Raw genomic sequence first — 25189 nt, 5'->3', positions numbered from 1 at the left:
TAATTTTTACAGTGTCTATTTATAAAAATATGTATAAGAAGAAGTAGGGTTGATCAGATTAGAATAAATTTAAGTAGAGTATGATTGAATAGAATAGAACAGATTGAAATAGAAGTATGTATGTATGAATATTTAACATAGATAAAGATAAGTGATGTTCGAGTGTTTCGGTCAACTTTGATACAGTCATTGTTCAGCTATATTGAAATGTATATATTTCAATTATACTTTGGTCGTTTTTCAATGTCAGTATGGACAACATGTGTACGTGTAAATTTGGAATCGTTCAAATGTTACGTAACGAGGAGGTTCGGTAGTGTTGCTAAATTGAATGAAATAAGAACAACCGCAAAAGTGTAATGATTATGTATGCACCTAGCTAATCGCTGATTACAGATGGAGCAGAATCCACCATATCCCATATTCCATATTCTTTCCATACATTTCAAGAGGGCGTATCTGCATATCCTGTCCAAGAATTTTTCATACAAATTTGAATGCTTTGGACAATTTCCTAAAATCACTAACAGGCGTTAATTTGGTAGATATCATTTTTCGTGTATTGGCTTATTAGTAATAATCAAACAAAGCATTGGCCCTTTTCAAAAGTCGGTCGAGAAAAATTTTAGAAAAATATATATTTTAATATTTAAAACCATATAAAAAAATAAAACTACAAAATTTTATTATAATTTATTTGTTTAAACAAGTTTAAGTGGCATATTTCGTGTGATTTCTATCATATAAACTTCAAAAGGGCGTAATTCAAAATTCTGCCTAAGGATTTTTTTAAAAATCGGCCCAGAGGTGCAGAACAACGTCAGGAATCAACTGCTGACTGCCGTTTGAATGGTATATTTTATTTGATAATAACGGTAATTGGAGCACCGTGCCTACATGAACTGTTAATGGACGGCTCAACACTAACTTTTAAAGGGTTTCTGAAAGATCTCGTTTATGAATTTCTTTCAGAGTTTTTCCGAGTGTTGAAGGATTCCTCCAAAGATATTTCTGGAATACATTTCTACAAAGATTGTAGCAATAGAGACGTAACAATAAAAAAAAGAAAATTAAAAGAAAAATAAAAAAATAAACACGCAAAAATATGTAAGAAAGACTGAAAATGCTTGCTAGGTCAATAACATCAATTCATGATCCATTTTCCAATAAAAGTATACATGTTGAACGAAATTTAGATACAAAAAAACTTGCTTCGATATAACGTAACCTCGATGTAACGCAAAGAATATAAAAATCGAGTTATGTTATATCGAAGAATTGCTGTAAAAAGTCCTGTATGGAAAACTGGAGAAACTGGCATAGGAATTCTCTTAGGAATTCTTTGAAAAATCCTCAAATGCAAATGAATAGTATAGTATTTTTTAAAGAGCCTGCGTTATCGAGCCTTCAAAACACTTAACATTCGAATGTTGGGTGAAGATTTTGATTCCGCAACAGGAATAATTTTAAATAAATGGAAATGTGTAGCCTTTTCATGATTCTTATTCCGGACGCCTCTTCGCTTTTGCCTCGTATTCCTGACACTTTGATTCGAATTCCGGACAGCTCATGGAAATCGTAGTTAGAAAGGTCAAATCATCAATTTAAATTGACAAACCATTGAATAGACGTCTGAGGCAATTGGGTATTGTAAATTTGTATAGAATCTATGGAAAAAAAAATCGCTATCAGAATTTATAAAGTTTTTTCTCGAGGAATCTGAAAAGAAATTCATAAAGAACCAGTGAAAAAAATTTCTTTAAAAAAGGCTCTATTTTTAAGATCTCTTGAAAATAGAGCCTTTAAAAATAAAGCCTTGCATTAAAATGGAGGCTAAGCCTCTAAAAAGAGATCTTCTACCAGCCTTGAATATGTACAAACCATGTCCCGAAGATGGTTACTGATTTCTTTTCTAAATTATAATTGAAATGGAATACGGTGAGGTCTGTAACATACCTCCAAATCAGTTTCAGATACGGTTATGGGCCCCGCACATTTAGGTAGATCCGTATGAATTTCAAAATTTAAACTGAGTTATCGAGAATGAATTTTGAGGTATTTAAGCTTTTCTAATCACTAATACCATTGATTATGGTGCCCTACACATTGCCGATCAAGGTCACCGTCAAACTGAGTTTACATCTGCTTGTAACCTGTTAGTTTTCTAGAAATCAATTTCTTTATAGTAAATGAAACACTTACCACGATTTGGGGGCCCCTATGAACTCGGGGCCCGGTGCGGACCGCACCCACCGCACCCTCCTCGCTACTGCTTCCATAGAGTTCCACGTAATTTGTAATAGCATCAAAGTAGTTATTAGTATGGTGTAAGTTCATTGTTGTGAAACTATAGGTTTAAATGTTTGTTTTTTTGAAAATCTGGTGCGTTCTTATTTTTTTTTTTTTTTATCTTGTGGCGTATATTTGATGTTGCTATTCTATTGTTCTATCACTACGTTTTAAAATATGCATCCTAATTATTCTCTTTGAGGCACAATAGCTCTTTAAAATTTTACAAAATCTATAATGTAGGTATACCTAGGTAATAAATCTTCGAGCTGTTTAGTAGAATACCTATAAGTAGATGAAAAAACCGAATTTAGTACTATACCATTTAATTCCACTAGAGTTTGTATCCTTTGACAGATACGCGTATTTCGACCTCAACTGTAAGGCCGTCTTCAGTGTCGTGTACTAGACTCGACTTAAATCGAATTTGGTACTCAGGTAGACATACACCTGCAGTAGATCATATTGGATATTCCCATCTTCATCGTAAAACAGTGTAGTTGAACTGAAATAAAACTAATTACCGTCATGCGGGGTGACATTGGGCCATAAGGCTAACTTTGGGCCAAGATTTATACAGCAACCGAATACCAGAATAATGAAAACAATGTGACAAGCTTCAAGAATACGTTATAAATAGCCATTACATGCTCATAGATAAGATTTGTGGTGTTCCATTTAGCCATGAGATGCATCGAAAAGGGCGGTCAAAGTCACCCCCTAGGCCCAATGTCACCCCGCACGACGGTACGTTTTAATGTTTAAGTCACTTTAAGTCACTTTTTTGAGTATCAGAAGTCACTATTTAGTCACTTATTTCTCAAATTAATTCACTAAAATAACTTTTTTCGACATCACTTTTTCCTACCAGCCCTGGATAATGGGATTATTCCGTTGCCATTCGGCAGCCTTCAGTATTAACGTCTTGGCTTTGCGCTGGTCAACGTAGAGTGGACTGGACAACCTGTAATGATACAAAAAGACGGATTTTGAGGGGACACAAGGTAAACAAGTGGATCTACAAGACGGTGGGATTAGATACTGATGCCAGCATGTTCCAAAAACCGTACATACATTTCATGTACACAAGATAAAGAATACCCAACACATCTCTGATGTCTTCCTTCTGTGGTTTTCCTTGGGCCCTGAGGGATTCATACACATAAGAGCTGTCAAAACCACCGTATTCGGGGCATTCCCAAACTACATGATTGGTGGCTGATAGCCAGCACCACAATTACATCGATTGATGTCTGGGAGCCCTATTCGATAGAGATACGAGCCAAGAGAGTAGTGATTGGACATAATTCGACACATTACTTTAATAAAATCTCGATTTAAGTCGGTTTTTGAACTCACCAGCGCCAGATATGATATCTGCGCGAGTCAAATTGTGTTTCGTAACTACACCGTAGCATTCGACCATGTGACTAGGGACGTAGACTCTGTACTCTAAAGAAAAGAGCTCAAAGGAAGCTATTTGATTCGCTTTTTCGCGATCACTGACGGTGACGCGCAATTTATCCCGGTTAGGTGAATCTATCTCGAGGACGCCTCGAAACGGTTTTGCCAGATCTTTTTCAATTTGAAGTATATTCAATGGTTTTCCATTCGCTTTGGGTTGAAAGAAAACTAGAAAGGAACCTTTAGATCCGGGCGGGTAAGCTTTTGGTCGGGGGTTTTCCGGGTTAGGAGGGGATCCAGGCGTTTAGGGAAGTACTGAGAGTTGGTTGATACCGGAAGGCTGACAAAAAATTGTATTTGTTTGCGTTTGGGGCAGACTTCGAGCTTCATGAGGCGGACGGTTAAACGTAGCATCTTCGTGAGACCCAGTCCCTAAGTGAGTATTGAGGACTACTTTGTAACCGTTTGGTTACAAATTGTTGATTTCGGTGTTTATCATTTATGTTGAGTGTCGGACCCTTCACGTTTCTTGTGTAAGAACAGTAGAATTACCAAAGTAGTGAAAGGTCCAGTACCGCTGTAAAAGTTTTCGTCCGCTACCAATTGTTTATTATGGTGGAAGGATGATACAATGGAGCGAGATGGCATGTAAATGGCATGTAATTAATATGGCCTCTTTTAGTATCAGGCGTCCGTGTGCTGTGATCAAGTGTTTTGTGAGTGCAGTGATAATCGTACGAACTAATTATTTATGCTGTTTGAACGAACTTATTCCGAATCATTGTTAAACAAAATGAATGTTGGATATTTAAAGCAAAACACATTGAACAGGGTAAATTAGGTATTGAAAAATATGAATTATTACTTTTCTCAGTCAACTCAATAGTCTACAGTCGAAGACGTCAACTTTCTAAGTGATCGGGATCCTGAGATATCTGTGTTCAACAAATGTGATGCTCACTAGCGCCATCTGGTGAAAGAATTCCGTATAAAATAGATCATCACATGTTAGTCCTTGAACTACTGAACAACTTTGCCGAAAACACCATCTTTCTAAAAAATCGGGATCCTGAGATATTCGCGATTGAAATATTGCTTGCTCACTGCGCCATCTGATGGCAGAATTTCAAATTAGATGGCCTATATAATGTGTTAGTCTTTGATCTACTAAACAACTTTGTCGAAGACCGCATCTTTCTAGGTATTCAGGATCCTGAGATATATGTTTAAAAAATTACATGCGCTCACAAGCGCCAACTGGTGGCAGAATTCCGAAACAAGCAGCCTATCACATGTTAGTTCTTGACCTACTGAACAACTTTGCCGAAGACACCATTTCGCTAAAAAAAACTAGATCCTGAGAGAGTGTTCGAGATGTTGCATTGCGAGATGTCCACTTCGTCAATTCCCCCGGGGCACAATCCGATGGCCACTGAGGATGTTTTAAAGTTTCATTTGTCCACTGACCAATAGGTACCGTTGAACTGAAGAAATTTGCCGAAGACATCCATATTCTGTCTTTCCTAGCTTTGGGTTTACTATCAAAATTGCTCCACGTGTACTCTGTACACGATGCGACCGCTCGTGTGACGGGCCCGGTAAAAAAAAGTTACACGAGCGGTCGCACCAAAGACAAATTAAAGACCTCCATGTCCCTTGCAGTTGCCCAAAATTTTATGGCTCATATGGTAATCTAGAATGCCGTGAAAAGTGTACTGCGATCTGTCAAACTTGGGTACCTTTTGCACTACCGAGGGACGAAATGCAGTACTAGAAGTGGTACCCAATCTGAGCCCGAGTGTGACGGACCTGGTCGCACTGGTGTACTGAGTACACGCGTAAAAACTTAGGTTAAAAACACGATGTTTTCGAATACTTTTCGTTGATTTTTTCGAAAAATTTCTTCTCTACAAGCAAGAAGAAGAGTAGATCTTGGAATAGGACCAACACCCTGATCAATTTGAAGGGGTTTTCAACGTGTTTTTCGAGTTTTCGCAAAGTGCGTGTACTCAGTACACTAGGACGACCGACGGTGGGTTAAACATTGCAAATGTTTGTGAACATGCAATCTCTAGATTAAAATTAAGTACGATGCCGAATGTTCACCAAAGTTGAAAGAAGTGTTGCATGCCATACAGTGGGCCGAAGCACAAAGGTTCATGTGGCACTGTTAAAGAAGAATAAAGAAAAGTTAGGAATCATAAAATTTAAGCGGAATAGAAAAACAGAATGCTCAGTTTTCAAAAGTCTTTGCTGTCAACACCTTAAAGAAAAATTTATAAAACTCAATATAACAAGTTTTCTGTGTCGAATCTTGAGCAAAGTTTATATATCTTGTTACACATTGCGTTCGGGAAACAAACCACAATTATTTTTACGCTGGCAACACTTATAAAATACAACGTTGAGGCTAAGTACAGTCAGGTCTCCTATAAGGGAGGAGGGTGTCATAAGAATTAGGGCTAATGGAATTCCATCAATAGGGTAACGACTGTTTACATCGTGCTTAAACGCTAACAGTTGGCTCCAGTAGCAAAAAGTACAGACAACAAGCTTTCAAACATTCAATTTCTCTCACTGGTCGCTAAAGGGCGACACTGATGTTCGTACACTACCCGCCATAAGTATGGAATCGCATCACCTGATATTGGAACACCCCAGTTAAATATTGCAGCACCCCAGAATAAGTTTAGCATCACCTAAAAACAGTAATATTTATGATGTAATATCTCGGAATCTTTACTTTCTACAAAGTTGCGGTCTTCGGCAAAGTTGTTCAGCAGCTTTATGGTGTTTATTTGGTGAAATTTGTAATGTGTGATTTTTCCGCTAGTGGCATGTGGCGCTAGTGTGCATGTGACTTGGTTTAATTCATTACATTCTAGCTCATGATCCTGACCACCTAGAAAGTCCGTGTCTTCTGCAAAGTTGTTAAGAAGCTCGAAATCAATTTGAGAAAGCACTGTTTAGTTAACAACTTTGCCGCTACGTGTCGTTAGCGTGCATGTTATTTAGTAATGTTCTAGCAGGATCTAACTCATGATCCCGACTATCTAGAAAATTCGTGTCTTCAACAAAGTTGTTAAGAACCATGAAAGCAATTTGAGGCAGTACTGTTTAGTTAACAATTTTGCCGCTACGTAGCGCTAGTATGCATTTGGCCATCAGGAGCTAGCTCATGATCCCGACAACCTAGACCGGCAATATTGGGTACATAAAGTAAATTATGACCTTGGCCACGTCTATACAATCATCCAAAGGCCAAAATTTTGACATTTGAAATTCTTATTAATTATCCAAGAAACTTATGAATGTCATGGATTACGGTCATAGAAAATGAAACAATGTTAATAATAAAAAAACATTAAACTAAGTCCTTGAGCTAAAATAAAGCTTGAAACCAAACGAATTTTTAGCTATTTCTCGATTTTGTCAACTCTAAATGCAGCACAGGGCTGTCAAAATCGGGACATTACTGTTTGGCCAAATAACATACACACAAAACTGCTAACTAAACAAAGCTGCCTCAAATTGCTTTCAAGTTCAAGTCAACTGAAGACACGAACTTTCTAGATAGTCAGCATCATTTATTGAAATATGACCAAATTACATGCACACTAGCACCACTTAGCGGTAAAATTGCCAACTAAACAGTGCTCTCTGAAGTTGCTTACAAGCTTCTGAACAACTTTGCTGAAGACAAGGACTTTCTAGGTGGTCAGGATCATGAGCTAGAGTCTTCTGGAATATGACCAAATTACATGCACACTAGCGCCACGTAGCGGCAAAATTGTGCATTCAAAACTTCACCTAATGAACGCCATAAGGCTCCTGTACAACTTTGCTGAAGACCGCAACTTTGTAGGAAGTAAGGATTTCGAGTTACTGCATCATAAATATTATAATTTTCAGGTGATGCTAAACTTTTTAGGGAGCTGCAATATTCAACTGGGGTGTTGCAATAATAGGCGATGCGATTCCATACTTATGGCGGGTAGTGTATTCCATTCACTGATCGCGCTACGCTGGATCTTCAAATTACTCAAACTTTCAACACAAGCGCATGGAAGAATGGTAGTTGAGATAGCGTTGGGCAAATTTGTCTATAACATCGATGTTACTGAATCGATTCACATTTGAATTGCCGAATCGATTCACCGATTAAATCGATGTTTTTGAATCGAATCGAATCGAATTCGAAATAAATTTTATGAAGTCTTAAATCAGATAAAATAATGAAAAACGTAAATTACTTGCAATTAGGAAACTGGTTCAAAAAAGTAGTGATTACGAATCTAGCGTAATGTGTACAATACAAAACTTTTTGTGATTAGTTCTTCCCTGGTGCTTTCTTTGCTTAAGGATTTCTTTTGTACTACCACTGAAAAAGAGCCATCTATTGCCTTTTCTGTTTTGAATATCGCCCTATTGTGCACTTGAAAATTCAAATATTGGCTACGCTTTCTATTCACCTTAAGAGGCTCAAATGGTTTGCTAATGACTGGAGATTAGGGCGGTTTAAAATTTAAAAAAAGTTTGTTAATACAATCTTCCATTTCGTTTTTACTAGCCTTACGATAAAAATAGTGAAAAAGCTGAAAATTGTACACAACATTTTTTTTTATTGTATGTATGATGAAAAAGATATGGAAGACTGGTTTTGTAAATTTTTCTGAATTTTGAATCGTCCTACTGGAGATACTCGAAGAACCTAAGCAATCACTGAGAATTTCTTGAAATAGTTTTGAGGTCATCAACTTTTAGAATGAATATGAATCAGAAGTTCTGGAAATAACAGTTCCGTATTATATATTGCATCTGTAAAAAGTGTTTTACATCAAAAATCTGCAAATTTCAAACTTAGTTGTAAGGCCGTCTTAAGTGTTATGTACTAACTCTTATGGAAACCTTCGAAAGCTGTTTGCATTAGTCGACATATATCATAGCTATTCTTGATACATACTGAATCGAAATACAAAATTACTAAATCCCATTAATTTGCTCCATTTTCTTATGTACTGTACTGCCCATATCTGCATATTTGTCACATTCGACATTTTTGACGATTTCGAGTTAATACCGTGGAACATCATCAAATCATCAATTCTTTCGACTAACTTAATTAAATCTGTGAGATTGTTCTAGAAAATTCGGAAAAATACCAAGTTGTTTTGTTACATTGCTAAATATAACCGCATAACAGTCATATCAGATTATAGATGGGCCTCGTAATGTTGTGGCAAATAAATTTCTATCAGAATTATTTTCTGATTTAATAATCAGTGAGATGAGCTATTCTAAATTTCAGCTTCATGTAAGCATTGTTGAGTTCTCGGTAATTTTTTGAAATTTTGGGGCATTCCCATACTGACGAAAAATTCACATTTTTTACTCCATTTACTCAGTGCCTACTTTTGTCGAATGTTACAAATATGCAGTTATGGGCAGTGTAGAGCTTATTTGTGGTCATCCTTAGCAAAACCATTCTTGTTTTCGTACTCATAGCAGATTTCCAGTTGAATAAGATCATCTGTACAATTGGCCACGCTGTGAAAAAAAATGCTAAATTTGATATAAAAATCGTCATGAGAAAACCTAAGTTTCTAGTAGCACAAGTTGAATAATTTTTCAACATAATTTTATCATGGATCATTTTGTTAGAAACGTCCCCTCCACTCAATCCCAATCCCAATCTAGAGACAGTTTCTGAACATCGCAATCCCTTTTTTCTCCATATGCTCCACCCGTTCAGCTCTTCCAAAAGCCATGTTCCGGCATCACATGACCCAGTACGGGTCCTGCGCCAGCGAGGTCCACAAAACGTTGTGCTACTTTTTCGCGGCCCTCAATATCTTCCTGGCGCTGGACATGCTCGCCGACTTCAGCTCGGTTTGGTTCGACGCCCTGGACGAATCCAGCGAGCAGCGGTACCACGGTCTCACGCATGTGGAAGCCTGTAAGTGTTGAAGAAGAATTCCTCTTGTAATGGTTGTGTGTGCTTTTTCCCATTATGTGCAGTGATGTGATAGTGAACAATCAATCGCTTTTGTGTGTTTGCAGACAAAATGCTGATGGGCGCTTTCATAGCCGGACCAGCGATCGCCAACGTGTGCCTGGCCGTCATGTTGATTATCGGCGTTTATAAGGTAGGGTTATCGTGGAATTGGGGGATGTTTGATGGTTCATGCTAAACTAATTTGAATTTTCCCACCCAGCGTCGCCCCACCCTAATCCGAGTGTTCAGACTTTTCATCCTGGCGCAAGTGGTTGTCATCTGTTTCATGGCCTTGTTTTCTTACTCAATTGTATTGGAACACAGAGGAAGCCACACGATCATGCTCTTCGTTCTTGTTGTTTCCATCGGTATAGTTTGACTAAGTAAAGCATTAGAGAACTGTTGGAAATTTATATCGAATTCCTCTTTCAGCTCTGTTCGGTGCTGAAGCATGGATTGCAGGAGATTACCACAAGTTATTACTGGAAGAGATGCAGTTGGAAGAGACAGCCTGTCTTAGAGTTGCTTGAATCTTTAGTTGTACATATAGTGACGATAGTGCCTTACCGAGCTGCCTGAATAGTTAGAATTAGATATGTGTGTTGATTGGAATAAAAAAGTTATCCCTATTGGAACGAAATCCGTTGAATGTTTCTTCTTTTTGAATGATATATTTAGCACAGCAACAGCTCTCCATGTTCACTTTTTACGCTCCATGTTTTACGCTTATTATGTTTTGCTTAGGACGTTGTTGCTAATCTTATGCCTTTTATATATGAAAAATATCATACTTGATACTTGATGGGATACAATTTGCTACGATGAATCTACACTGAATAGATGAGTCTTCTCCACTGGGCTCGGTTTTTGACCAATTGCTATCAGTCTCCCTGAACGTTAAGTGCCCTTAAGTTCTCTCGACTGCAAAAAAACCATCGTGTGTGCGGCCTACCTTGTCGTTCTTCCGGCATACGGGCAACGTAACCAGTCCAACGCAGTCTGTCATGTTTTATACGTTTGACAATATTCCAAAGAGGTGTACACTTGGTACAATTCGTGATTCATGCGACATAGCTAGATGTCATTTTCTAATTTACCACCGAGTATTGTTCAACACTTTATGTTCATAGACCTCGAAGACCCTCCGGTCGACTTCCTTCAATGTCCACTATTCATGGCCCTAGCCCTATAAGGGAAAGATCATTGTCGTGTATAACGCGAGTTTTGTTTACGACTGCCCGACGGTCAATCCCGATGTTGTTTTATCCAGCAGAAAGTTTCCTTGACGGTTCTTGCTCATGGCGGAGACTATTTCTGCGATGAATCCGTTTTCAGCTGCCCTTGCTTCCCTGTACCGTTCTCTGTTCTGGCAGGTATCAGACACCAACATCCGGCTTCCAGTAACGTTCTTTTCGTCCGTATTTCTCTGGCACTTCTTGTCAAACCAACCGTTACTTGGTCTTCGTTCAACAGTACCTATCACTTCTCTCGCTAAACTGTGTTCACCGCTCCGTGGACTTACTCCCACAGATCGCTGTTCTGTTTATGTTCTCGTTTACATATTTTGCTAATCCGCTCGTCGAGCTTCGATGGTTGTCTGCTACCTCAACATCTGCTGACAGGCGTTGATTATTGAAACGAACCGATAAAAAGATTTATAGAACTCGAAACGATTGATAACCGCATTCGAATTTTGCTAGTTTTTTGATAGTGGTCTGATGTCTGCCGTCCATCAGAACATGATCGATTTGGTTGCAAAGCTCGTTATTTGGGTGTCGCCAGGTGTGCTTCTGGATATCCTTGTGTGCAAAGTAGGTGCTGCTGATGGCCATGCTCTAGTTGGCAGCAAAGTTCACTAAAAATAGGCCGTTGTCGTTAGTAACGAAATGAAGTTTCTCCGCACCTACCAATGCACAGTGGTTCAGGAATCAGTTTTACGCGGAAAGATGCATTTTGAGCTTTAGAATTAAACATTAGACGAAAACGGTCTTCTACAAAGTTGTTTGTATTAGTACAGCCCTTTGTTTGGTGTAACTGAAAATTAGGGTGGATCATATATTCATAGAAATTGTGTAACTAACTTTCTTATTTGGAGAAATTATATTATACATGCTTTAGCAAAGTTGTAGACCATTCCATTTCAAGCAATTGTGCCAATAAAAGTTTTTTTGTATCTACTAAATTGACCGATTTAGAGCTATTTTCCTACGGTGACATAGGGTGGTCCGAACAAAACTGGTTTTCTGGCTCTAGAGTTTTTTTTTCAAATTCAAATGTCTCATCAAAGTAGTCTGTGAAACACTTTTAGAGCTTTGAAAAATGCGTAATTTGGTGAGTGAAGAAACTCGCTATCTCCTTCCGTTTGGATGTTATTGTTATCTAACTCTCAAAAACATACCTACTTTGATTGTGTATATCTCTGATTGGGGCAAACATAAAAAATATCTTTTGACGGCATTCAAAAGATAAAATAAAATTGTGTATAATATCAAAATTGTTAATCAAATTGTATATTACAGATGTGTTAATTTTGTGACTCTAATAAAAGCCCCTGAACAAAGAATTTTAAGCAGAAAAACTTTAATAACTTTTGAACCATAATAGATATCATCAATATTTTTGCGTGAAAATTTGCGTTTTGTTAAGTTCTTAAAGTCGTTCATAGACCGCTTTGACGAAGAGCGTCGCCGATGACAATTTTCACTTCGTGTTTTTAGGTCATCCGCGCATTGATCGGCTTCCACTAATAGGTTGCTGCCCAATCACTATTAAACCGACTCTTGAGATGACTCCGTGTTCAGATTCATCACCACCACTGTGGTAGATGTTATATTTGAATGCTGTGTTAGCAATGGAATCTACTGCTATCTTACCCATCGAACTTCCTGCATAGTAGCCACGCAAACTTCGACTTTTAGCAATTCACGAGCGAAAAGGTCCACTCGCCCAGGTTTATTTAAGGTCCTGACATTTCATAGTCCTTATTTCGTTACCAGTTCGATTGCCGTTGACGTTTGTTGACGTGATACAACATTTCTTACTCAGCCTCTGGATGCCAGAACAGACGCTGTTTGAGCTGCTCCTGATGCACAGACGCTCGGAACGTACCTTCTCACTCTAGCTGATATCAGAAGGACAACAGTGCCCAGGCTGCACTACCTGCTAAGTACGCAACCCTTAGCTGACGGTCTATGTCATCGTTTGACTTTAAGGTAGGAGCTTGTAAGACCAGAGCTGTGTTGGACGCTTTTTCCTGATGAATGTTGTCTAAAAGTATCGCACCAAAGATGGTTAGAAGAAAAACGACTCCCGTCTTTTTAAGGCGACATGACAAGCGCCACTCTGGTGAGTCAAAAGCAAACTAATACGTAACGTTCTCCTAGTGTCCACCAGATGACTAAGTGTTCGTTTATGACGTTCAATCTCAAAAAAATACGCAGCTAACACGGGGTTGTTCAATACTGTCAATCAGTTCTGAATGCCATAAAATGTAAGAAAAAGACGAAGAAATCAGCACATGTAGAGTGTCTGTAAATAAGAGTGACGTCATGTTCCAATTTTGACAGGTCGCCTCCTCGATTGTAACGCGAATTTGTATGGAAATGACAGTTCGCTGCTGTTCCAATTTTGACATTGACGTCACTCTTATTTGAATCCACTCTGAGCACAGGAGCAATTTAATTATCATGTGTGAAAATAACACAAATTTTGTGTTGGTTCATAAGAGCCTGATTTTATGTAAGTAGTTCTCAATTGTGTGTGACTTTTACTAAGCGAGTTTGTTTTGATTTCTTCCTATTTTATCATCGTTTTTCAATTGCACGATAATTTGAAAATAACCGAAAATAATGTTTACGCGCTTTTCACTCAACAGATGGCAGTAGTGTTACTTAAATAGTGTGTCGCTGGTAAAATTAATGGCAAAATAAAGAGTGGTTTATCTCTTTCCTTTTAAGCATCTTTGATCACACAGACCTTCTCACTAAACCCAGTCAATATTGGGTGATGCCTACAAGAGCATCGCAAGCGCATGACGCACAATTGCGCATGGCCGGACAAAACCTCAAAAATTCATGTTCTCAAAATCTCTTGTTAATATTTTCTATAGACTTCAATGCCATTGAGTGACGACATCTTAACATTTGAAATTGATCTGTTTTTTTTTTCATTTTTGGCAGCATTGTAAGTGCGGAAAAGTAAGCAAAATTGGACAGCTTAAAATTCATCAATTTTGGTTCACCTAGCAAACTTCAAACAGCGTCATCTCAACGAAATCATAACCGATTTAAGCTCAATAGGCTTCACTTGAAGGCGTAGTCTTGAGCCTTAGATTTGGCTATAATAAGTAACATAAGTTTTAACACATTGATTTGTTATTTATAGCAAAAAAATGTTTTTGCAATCTTTCTTCAAAATTTTGATAAATTTTCAAAATAATAGGCTTTTTATTTGATTGGATGAAAAATCTTAATTAGGACAAATTTTACTAGAAAATCAAATTTTCCATTTGACAGTTATTTCCAACGGGATTTTATCAGGTATCCAGGAAAGTTAATTAAGATTACCATTATCAAGCGATTTGGGACGTATTTGAGGTTTTGTTAGACCTTTGTATGGAAGCCCGCCACTGTGCTTCGTTGCTGATACCTGTTTTACACAGGGGACTGACATGACTGTCATCCTGCATACATTTCGGCTCTTCCTCACATCGTTTTGGTACTTCGCGTTTTGGTACCCACTTTCTGGTCGGTTTGCCCTAACACTGCTCCTGATTTTCGAGTATACGGCTTATACGCTGCTAGTGCTAGATTCTGGCAATTAAACATATCGCATTAAATCGTCCTATTTCAATACGCTTTTCATTTGTGCATCATGTTGTTTATTGTTTTACGCATCAGCGAGGTATTATTGATGTCTTCTTTCCATAAAAACTTCATTCATCCCAAAATAATCAATAACAAAAACACTGGACGTCATGTTGAATTGATGTTGGGTTGGTAATTATTGGCTCTTGCCACCCCCCTGGTTTTACAGCACGCTGTTTATGCTTAGAACTTTGAAAGCGGTCAATTCAACTAACTGCTGAACCAACTGGGGACTTTCGATTATTCCAAATGACTCCGATGTGGCATCCGAGTCCATTTCGTCATATCCTCGCTTCCTAACCGAGTCGTGCTGATCAGCAGCGTCCATAGTGATTATCACGCTCAATAGTATGGGTGCCCTAGTGTCGATGTGGTTGAGAACCTTAGAGGAAAACAATATGCACTCTGTCGCGGAAAACACCCAGAACTTGGGTGTAAATATTTAAAAGTGGGTAATATTTCCATATGCATTTTGATGCGTCTGGAAAGTGTGTGCAAGTTTCGTTGAGCAAAACAAAAACAAACTATGTAAGATTACCATATTTGCTCTTACCGGAAAGAGTACATTTTTTCGAACTCTATAAAAGAGTACTAAAGAGTATACTTAGGATAATAGCTTAAAATTTTAAAAATGTTGTTTTTACTATCGTGTTTATCTTAATTTCCTTGTTTTGATCATTTTTGTGTTATGTTTTAATCTCAAGTAGTTGCTCACATTAACTTTAATGACATTGATTCTAAGTGAATAGATTTGTTCAGTTGTTTTTTTATAATGGCGCATATCATAGAGAAAGCCGTTCGAAACTTAGCAACAATTTAGACTGACAATTATTTTTTTAGTACTTATCAAGAATGTTCTACACCTTATGTAGAACAATATTGGTTTGTACAGGAAACTAGAACTGAGAAGAGCGTTTATTCAAACCTTGGATCTTAAAAGAATCTCGAATTGTCATTAAATTAAGTTTTTGTAGAAAATTTTTGAAGCAATATAGAAGACACAAGCTTGATTAGTTTAATAGTTTATTTTCGTCTTTCATGCACTATATTTTAAAATAAAATTTCTCCATTCCCACCGCTGTGTTCAACCATTGGACCATTGGAAAACGACGTTCTAATAAAAGTGCCTGAGCAAAAGTTGTTCCCAATAGTTCAAAACTAAATAAATAATCAATAATGAACTATAAACTAAAAATCAATTATTATTTAACAATACTTTTACCGTTAGGTCTTTTATATCAATACTAGTGAGATATATGAGCTTATGAATACTTACTGATCATTATTAAGCTAATCGTACCTAACAGAATCAGCTATAGTTTAACGAAAATAGTTAGATCCCTTGTACCTTTCAATTCCGCCCCTAACTGCTTATCTTGACAGATACGCATATTTCGTTTACCACTTGCAGTATTCTGCGAGTATCTGTCAAAATAAGCAGTTAGGGGTGGAATTAAAAGGTACCAGGTACTCCATCTACTTTTGAGTTTCTCTATTGAGATTCTGCTCAGAGGATTCGAATTACATTACTTAAAGTTGGATCCCTGTTTTCATGGGAAATATGTGGTTTCTTCAAAATAATATTTGATTTGTTCGGCATTCGTCAGTAATAACTAGAAAAGAGTACAATTGAGCCCATTTAGCAAAAAGAATAGTACACACATTTTTAAGACAAAAAAGAGTACATGTACTCTAAAAAGAGTACGTCTGGTAACCCTATGTATGATGAGCGTATGCAAGTGTTCGTGTGTCCAACTGTCACTGAGCTCTATGGCCACCCACGTCAGCTGCATCGTGAGGGACGATGATGAAGGCTGTGTTCGGTCGTTCTGGTTTTCTACACCGGAGTCCACCTGCTCGTTTGGCGATGACTCTGCTCCGGATGAAGATTGTTGACACTGATTTACATTGTTGTTTTCTGACTTCGACTTAAAAATCTGTCGCAATTCCTGAAGTGGTGGGAATTCCGCCTCCTTGGAAACATTTCCCGACGGTTGAATGGGTACTTTAACCTAGTTCCCAATCACACCACCAGAGAGCACGCCAGCAAAGGAGCTAGCATTCTTGAGCCTATCGCTAACCGAAACCTTTTTCAGACTGTCCTGTTTCACGTGTTCAATACTACCACAGCTGAAGCACTTTCGTTCCATCCTTTCATAAGCGATGCGCGTTGCAAAATTTTAATCATAAACCTGCGCTGGCATTACCTAAGGCAGTCTTCACGGACACTCCTCGTACGCCGTTGAAAATGTGGTAACCGATATCTGTGCCATACTGTTCGCGAACCATCTTATGTACCTTTCCGTACCTCGAAATTACGATGACCACGTGACAGTCATCTACCTTGATCGGCAATCCAAACAATCGCACATATTTGAAGCAGCAGCAAATGGCCCAACACAGAGTCGCCATTTGCATACCGAAATTCATACGAAGCTGAACATTCTAGTAACTCCACTGTCATAAGCTCTTCCGTAATAAACTTAACGTAAACGGAATATTCACGTGACTCTGGCAATATTGCATAATTCCTGAAATGTAATGTCAACGAAGTTACATTCAAGTGTTCAAAGGAGAAGGTATCGATGATCAATGGTATCTTCGGCCAAAGATGTAAAGAAATCAAGGGCAGTCTAACGACAGAATTTTTAATACGCATTTCTTCCACTAGGCTGCGCAGTAAGCCTAAAATATTGGTGCTTTAGAAAGACCTTGCGAGACGGTTTATTTTCGGGACGCCGAGAAGTTTCACGGTTTGCGTTGTGCAAGTGCAAAAAGATATTCGTGTTCAGTCAAAGATGGGTGAGCTCGTTTCATGTTTATGATAAAACATTTTTTCATAAAAGCGTTGCTATTATGGATGTTGACGTATGTTTTTAAATCGTCTACCAAAATCTTATCATCTCGGGATATAAATGCAAAACTAGTTTCAAGCGAAAGTCGTATTTTCCTCCTTATGGATCGCATCACCGACGAAAGGTGACCCTGTTTCTCCCTCACTAACACCCGTCCCGTAGTGATTGAGAAGATGCAGAGGTATCCACGGTCTCTAGAAGCAACAATCAGTACATTCTAACATTCTTTTACTATCCCAACAGACCTTAAACTTGGCCGGCGCCGTTTTTGATCTATAATATGAGATCTGCTAAAATGAGCACTTCGAGAATAAGCGGAACAAGCCATCCCTTATTCATTTGGATCGAAATGGAATTCTTAACAGCTCCGATCAATCACGAAGTCTATGCTATGCTATGCTAGGTTGCATAAAATATTTAAATTTTTTGAGATGTTTTGTCAGCAGCTCTTGTCGGCATCACCAAGCTGTTCGTATGTTAAGCGTGGTATTCAAAATGTGAGTTTTGAAATTTCAGAATGGGTCCTGGTATTTCAGAATGGATTATGGGATTTCACTGTGTCTAATGGGATTTTAGTGTGGATCCTGGGATTTCAGTGTGGTTTCTTTGACTCTAATTTGTATCGAGATCCAGAAATTTCAGTGTGAATTCTAGAATTCCAGTGTGAATCTTGGGTTTCCAATGTCTTGGTATTTCAATGTGGATCTTGGTATTTCAGTGTGGACGCTTCGATTCCAGTATGGATGCTAGGATTGCAGTGTGGATCGTAGCATTTCAGTGTGGATCCTTTAAATCCAGTGTGGATTGGGACAGTTGTGTAGATCGTAAGATTCTAATGTAGATCCTGAGATTGTAGTTTCGATCGCCGAAATTCAGTGTGGAACTTGAGATTCAAATGTGGATACTAGGGTTCTAGTGTGGATCCTGGAACTACAGTGTGAATCCTGGTATTTCAGTTTGGATTTTTTGATATGGGGGATTGTAGTATGGATAGTGGAATTTCAATGAAGATTGAGACGCAGGATTTCCTGCGATCCTGGTACTCCAGTGCGGATTATGGTATTCTAGTGTGGATCTTCGTATTCCAATGTTAATCTTGGTAATCTAGTGTGAATCTTGGGAATTCAGTATTGATCCTGGAATTTCGCTTGTGCTACTTTTCCCCGAATGCTCGTTCCCTGAATACTACGTTGCCTTAAAAAAAAGATCGGCATTTATAATTATTTTTATTTCATCCATTGCAGGATGGTGACTATACCGGTCATCTGATATGCATCCTTCTTTATTTGGTTTGCGGTTCATTCGAGTTTGCCATCATGTTACTCGAGACTATTTCTAAACTGAAACACTTTTCGGAGGAACAGGCCATTCGGAAAAATGACATTTGGGGAAAAGGTCATTCGAGAAACTGGCTTTCGGCAAAATTACATTCGGGGAAACGACATTTGCGGAAAATCAGCATAATCCTGAGTGATCAACGTGGATCCTGGTGCTTCAGTGTGGAATTCAAGTCTGTAGCGTAGATCATGGGATTCAAGTGTGGGTCCTGAGATAGCAGTGTGGATACTAGGATTCCTGTGCGGATCCTGAGAATCCTTTGTGCATTCTGAGACTTAAGTGTGGATCCTGAAATTCTAGTGTGGATTCTTGGACTCCAATGTAGATGCTGAAATTTCAGGATGGATCCTGACATTCCAGTGTGGATTCTGGGATTCCTATGCGTATCTAAGGATTTCTCTGTGGATTTTGGTATTTTATTGTGGATCCTTGATTTCCAGTCTAGGATTGCAATATGGCTCCTGGTGTTTCAGTTTAGATCCTAGGGATCCTGTAGTGTGGATCGTAGGTTGCCAGTGTGGATTTTGAGATTCCAATGAAAAACTTGATATTTCTGAGTGGATCTTGAAACTCCTATGTGGACTTTGGCAAAACAGTGTTGATCGTGCAATTTTCGGTTTGGATCCTGCCAATGGAATATACATAGAGCCTTGGTTTCCAAGGTGAATCTAGGGATTTCAGTAAGGATCCTAGGATTCCAGTATGGATCCTGAGTATCAAGCGTGGGTCCTGGTATTGCAGTATGGATAATGAGATACCAGTTTGGATCCTGGGAATCCATTGTGTATCTTGGGACTTCAGTGTGGATCCTGGAATCCTAATGTAAATGCTGGGACTCCAGTGTGGTAACTGGGATTCCAGTTTGAATTTTGGTATTTTATTGTGGATTCTGGGCTTCTAGTGTGAATATTGGGATTCCAGTAAGAATTCTGGGATTCCATTGTTGTTCCCATGATCGCAGCGTAGATTCCAATATTGCTGTACGGATCCTGCTACTCACGTATATGTAGATGCTGGGGTTTTGAGCTTACTTGGTTTCAATTGTAGAATCTGTAAGGAAGGAATAATCTTGGGCTTTCGGTGACAATAATGTGGGAATCCTGTGAGAGTTTTGTAGAAATACTGTGCAAATGTTGTTGAAATACTGCGCAATACTGCAAATACTGTGCAAATTTTGTTGAAATATTGAGCAAATCATTCGAAAATGCTTTGCGAATCTAGCTGTAAACATGGAATTCTTGCGAATGTCCTGTGAAAACGAACTGGGAATTCTGAAAGAATCCGATGTGAGCTCGGAAATAATCTTGCGAGACTTGGCAAACAATTAGAATTACTTTGGGCATGATGTAAGATTCTCAGTGATGATTGTTACATGTGAGAATTCTCTGGGAACTTTGTGCAAAATCCTTAGAAATTTTATGGGAATTGTGTAGAAATACTGCGGAAATTGTGAGAATCCTATGGGAATCCCGTGTGGTTTCAAGTATCCGGGGGAAATTTCAATCGAAAATCTGTTGGAGAGAAATTCTGTTGGATTCCTATTGGAAAACGGTGGGAAATTTTCAAGATTCCAGTGGGAATAACATGGAAATCCTGTTGAACCCATATACGTGGAAATTTTATAAGTATGTATTCCGGAACTATTTGATACTTATGCACGGGGCATGGCAAAAAAAAAAGTGGCAAAAACTGCGTCCAGAACCTAGATGGTAGATCCCCTTATGAAAGTAAGGTTCATGAACTGGCGCTTTTTGAGACGTACCATTGCACATAAGTCCAAAAGGTTGATCGTTGCTGTTTTTTATAATGAAGATTGATCTGAGCTAACCTAATTGTAGGCACTCCCAAATTTAGACAGGTTTAAGCTTTTTGTAATCTTGGCCCAAAAAAAAACAGCAGTTTAAGCCCTGACTGACTTCAATTGAAAGTCGCCAAAGACGAAAAAGCACAGAATTCACTGTGTAAATGCAAATAGCTAACAAATAAAATAAAATACTAACATATTCATTACCCGATTAGCACAGGAAGGGTGCAATACTGCGGATGGTGCACTGATAGTCCGCAGGCTCTTTATGTGATTAGGTTTTATATAGACCTCCATAACCATTCACTCCAAGCTATGAAAAGAATGTGTTTTTTGTAAGCCAATTGAAACAACCGTCACCGACACTACGCGGCTATCTAGGCTGATCGAGAAAAGGAAGTTGATATGAATGATAAGCTTCTGGCATGCCCAATCAGATCAAAAAAATGAGTTGTAGGGTAGAATCTGGAAAACATCTATGAACCTTGAGCAAACGTATGAATCCGAGTAACCAAAGATAAATTTTTGACAACATGTTTGAGAGTTTCAGAAATTTGTGGAGAGCAACCTTGTGAAAAATCACTAGAGATTATATGAGAGCCACTTTAAAACTTCCGACTGCTTAGGAATTTAGGAACTGAAGAGCCTTCGAAAAACAAAACCCTGGATTATTTGGTAACTTATGGATATACCTGACATCTCATTGGGAACCTCTCAAAGTTCTTAACAATATCTCTGAGAACATCTGGAGCCGACTTGCAAACGATTGGATTGGAAATTTCTCAATTTAACTGACAAAATGCCCACACTTCACGAATGAAAAAGACAACTAGAATTTAAAAACAAAACTTCTTCCGTTACAATTAAAAGACCATCCTAAACCAAGCTTTTGTTGGTGGCTTCTTCCAGATGTGACCCCGTGTACCTGCCAAAACCCACAATGATCACCCACAAACTGTACAAACTCTTGTGCTACCTGACCGCAGTACTGAACATTTTCCTGGTCATACAAATCATGTTCAGAGTCATCATCCCCGTCCGATCGACAGGTAGGTGGCGATGTTAGCCCCTGTTTTTCCTCTTGATTCTCAACCATATTTTCCCACATAGGTTTAGCCGACATACTTTTTCCTCCATGCATGGGGAACCTCGGTCTGGCCGCTATCCTAATCATTGGCGTTGCCAAGGTAAGCAGCCCTTTTCACTTGGTAGTTGAAGTTAGCCCTTTTCAAATGCAAATTCTGATCCCTTTTAGCGGATGCCATCGTTCATCAAACTATTTCGGATCTTCATGTTTATCCAGATGGCATTCCTGCTGCTGATATCCGTTTATTTTTTCCGACTGGTCATCCACGGTCAGGAAGAAATGCGCGTTCCGGCCAATGGTACCCTTATGTTGATCGGTACGGAAATGTTTGAATGTTTTTCGGTATACGACTTGCTTAATGAGTTTTTCGTTGCAGCTCTTTTTGGCATCGAAGCTCTGATAGCATCTGGAGGGCTTCAAGCAGTGCTAAGTGAACCTCCACCGTTCGAAGAGGGAGCTGTTGTTTTTCAACGTTTAGCTTAGATTTGCCATCCTTCATTTTATTTTAAAAGAAGTCATTACATTTGTACAAAATTCATGCCAAACTTGTTTCATTTCTAATTTGTGAAATTCAACGCCATATCTCTGATAACCTCCCTACCTTAACTTTTCAGAATCTCTTCCCGACAGATGATCCGGACTCACCTTCTCACCCATCATGTTCTCCAATAGAAACTACAAAATCCTAACCTACATCTTTGGTTGCATTCACATCTTTTTGGTTCTGATCGTGCTCAGTCAAGGGGCTGTTCCCATCGTTACGGATTGTAAGTGAAGTGAGCCCTCTTGCGCACAACGAACTCATATCGATTATTACTTTATATCACAGGGATTGCAGCGATATCGATCATTACACCATGTGCCTTAAACATCGTTTTCACACTGTTTTGGATGATTGGAACGGGATTGGTAATACTTTACGAACACAATTTAAGCAGTTTTATTAAAGTTTCGTTTTCTTCAAACAGAGACGACCGTCAATGATTGATCTGTTCAAGTACTTCACCTACGCCCAAATGGTGCTGATAGCTGCTCTAACCATTGGTTTCATCGTGCAGTGCTTCTTGAATGGAGGCCAGTTCCATCTGTACATTATGATATTCATAGTTCTTTCGCTTTTTGGTACGTTACAAAAAGACTGAACAACTTCCGAAAATTCATATTATTGAAATTTAATTTTTACAGTTCTATCAATGATCGAGATCTTCGTGGCCATTGGAGCGCAGCGAGCAGTGATGGAGGAACTGTTGGGATCCCGCATGAGAGCCGTCGAGATGACTGAGTGGAATAGTTGAAGTTAGCCCTTCGGAGCCTGGGTTACGCACAGCATTTATACAGTTGAGATTTAATTTATTTTCCGAGACAATTGTTCTAACAGATGCATGACCAACGAAACTGAAAGCTTTAACAAACTTTGCGTGTGTGCTTTGTCACGTATTGACGTATGCCTTTAAGCAGCTGCCTTCACATAAAGCAACAAATATATTTTGTGATACGAATGCTGTTGTCTGAGATATTTTCAATAATGAGATATCACTGGCTTCGATACCTGCATGCTACCTTTTTTGCGGTGGATTGCTTCTCTTTTACATAATGGTATTCTTCACGTCTGTCACTCACTGGCACTCTTCACCGAACCAGCCGTTTCGTCTTCGTCGATGATTATATGTATATGTCACTATACATCACAAGCAATTTTAGTCACAGCTTCGTGGAAAGGATCCAACATTGACAAGCTCACAGCCTCGCCCATCAATCAGTAAGTATTCTATCAGGCAGGAATCAGGCAGCGCAAAATGTGTTGGCGCATATTCTTATTTGCAAAGTAAGTACCACTGGTCTGAATCAGCAATTTCCCGAAAAAAAAAATCTGTTCGGTTTGTTTTTAGACGTATTATGTCTTTAGAGAAACTTTCTCTTAATTTCTTTAATTGTTAATATTTGAGTTGTGCATCTTCATAAAAAAAAAATAATAGGGTGGTCGTTATTTTGGTTTTAATTTTGAATCAAACAGTTTTGTTTAAGAAAATTTGTGGATGTGTTCTTCAGCAAACTTTTATAACTTTGCTGAAGACATTTTTGATCTAGCTCTTTATTTAAGCTTAGGTAATAGATTGTTCGTGACAGTTTTGACTTAAGGTGGATCTGAAAAATCAGTTTTTTGGTTTGTTTTCTGTTTTAATTCCCTGTGGTCTTCATTAGAGTTGCAGAGGAAGTAACGATAAACATTGTGGCTGAATTTACATGTTTTTAATACTTGCCATTTTGCGGTTATTACCAAATTTAAGTGAAAAACTATGAAATTTTACATATGCATAAGTCATCGGGTAGATTCGTAAGAATTTTGCTTTGAGTGGCATTCAAAAGGTCATACATTAGACAACTCTTGTTGCAAAAATTGTGAGAAATCCATTTTTTCATTGAAAATAATCGCTTTAAAAATACTATTTGAAGCTAAAAATTCGCCTGTAAATCACAAGATTATAAAGCAACTGGCGTGTGTTTTCAGCAAAATTGTAGGTTTAAACAAGATCTACAACTGTTTTCCATAGACAACCCAAAAACTTAACATGGAAATTATCAATGAATTTCCCCAAGAGTTCATCCAGTGATTCTCCCATAGGATTTCTTGGGATTTGACCAGTTCGCAAACTCGGGTGTGTTGGTACGAATCAGCTTAGTAGTCGCGAATCGTTGCTCATTGATCAATCAGTCTTAGTGGAGTGGATTACAAGGGAAGACGTGTGTTCCCTTGCGAAGTGGTTGTCTACGTGAGGGGTGATTTCCCAGTTACAGTTGGATGTTACACAATGACGAGCGTGACAGGTTTTGCTACGGATATTTTAGTTCAATAACTAAATTTTAGCCCTGGGTTAGTCCATCTCGGGACCAACGGCTTAAAGCCGGCTTTACGTCCCTTCCGATAGATGTTGTCACTGAAATTTTTGGTAACTATTTCGGGGATGGGATTCGAACGCTGGTCCTCGGCGTGAGAGGCGTGTACTCTAACCATTACATCAGGACCGTCTCCCGCTTGTATATAAATACAGTACGACCGAGACGAAGCAAACCAAGATGGCTGGTAGGTATAGACAAATGTTTTCAAAGCTAAACGACTATTTCGACATCTGATGGCCAGTAGAAGAACCGTCATAAAAGGGGCTTGCGTTGAGAACACACCGAGCGCAGCATAGGAAGGAGCACACAATTTACACTGTTTCTCGGAAAATTTATTTTATAGACGATCAGAAAGCACTGAAAAACATGTTAAACTTTTTTTCCTGGTAGATGCTCTTGAATGATGAGTAGGAGAAAATTGCAAAATTGATGTTAAGAAACATAGGTTATAAACATCCGGATTCTTTGTGAGTGTTTAAATTTGTTGAGAAATCACACGTATCGCAATAATAATGGTTTAAATTCATCATGCCAATGGAAAACAGTTCAATAATCGAATGGTTATGACCCAACTTTCTCATTAATTCTCCCTTAGCAAACACTATGACGGTGGCGCATTATATTTGCCTATATTCAATAACATTGGAGCGAGTT

The 25189-nt window shown here is 38.5% G+C and overlaps 1 protein-coding gene across 5 annotated transcripts in view; it reads left to right on the top strand.

Moving 5' to 3' along the window:
- LOC5566223 overlaps window positions 1-23136 on the top strand; it is a 44560-nt gene extending 21424 nt beyond the window's left edge. For 2 of the 5 annotated variants that reach the window (XM_001650537.2, XM_021841178.1), the window contains exons 2-5: window positions 9446-9649; window positions 9754-9839; window positions 9909-10056; window positions 10121-10328. In XM_001650537.2, the coding sequence (XP_001650587.1) occupies window positions 9460-9649; window positions 9754-9839; window positions 9909-10056; window positions 10121-10218 (522 nt within the window). In that variant the 5' untranslated portion in view covers window positions 9446-9459 and the 3' untranslated portion in view covers window positions 10219-10328. Of the gene's footprint in view, window positions 1-9445; window positions 9650-9753; window positions 9840-9908; window positions 10057-10120; window positions 10329-21459; window positions 21600-21660; window positions 21738-21805; window positions 21954-22013; window positions 22176-22251; window positions 22405-22466; window positions 22547-22605; window positions 22760-22822 lie in introns of those variants that run through there. The other 3 variants (XM_001650539.2, XM_021841179.1, XM_001650538.2) reach the window with 3 other exon arrangements.
- Window positions 23137-25189: the final 2053 nt, after the last annotated feature.

This window comes from Aedes aegypti, chromosome 2, assembly GCF_002204515.2.
Source record: "Aedes aegypti strain LVP_AGWG chromosome 2, AaegL5.0 Primary Assembly, whole genome shotgun sequence".
Taxonomy (NCBI): domain Eukaryota; kingdom Metazoa; phylum Arthropoda; class Insecta; order Diptera; family Culicidae; genus Aedes; species Aedes aegypti.
Note: the sequence above shows the minus strand (reverse complement) of the source record. Positions and strands in the feature narration are given on the sequence as shown.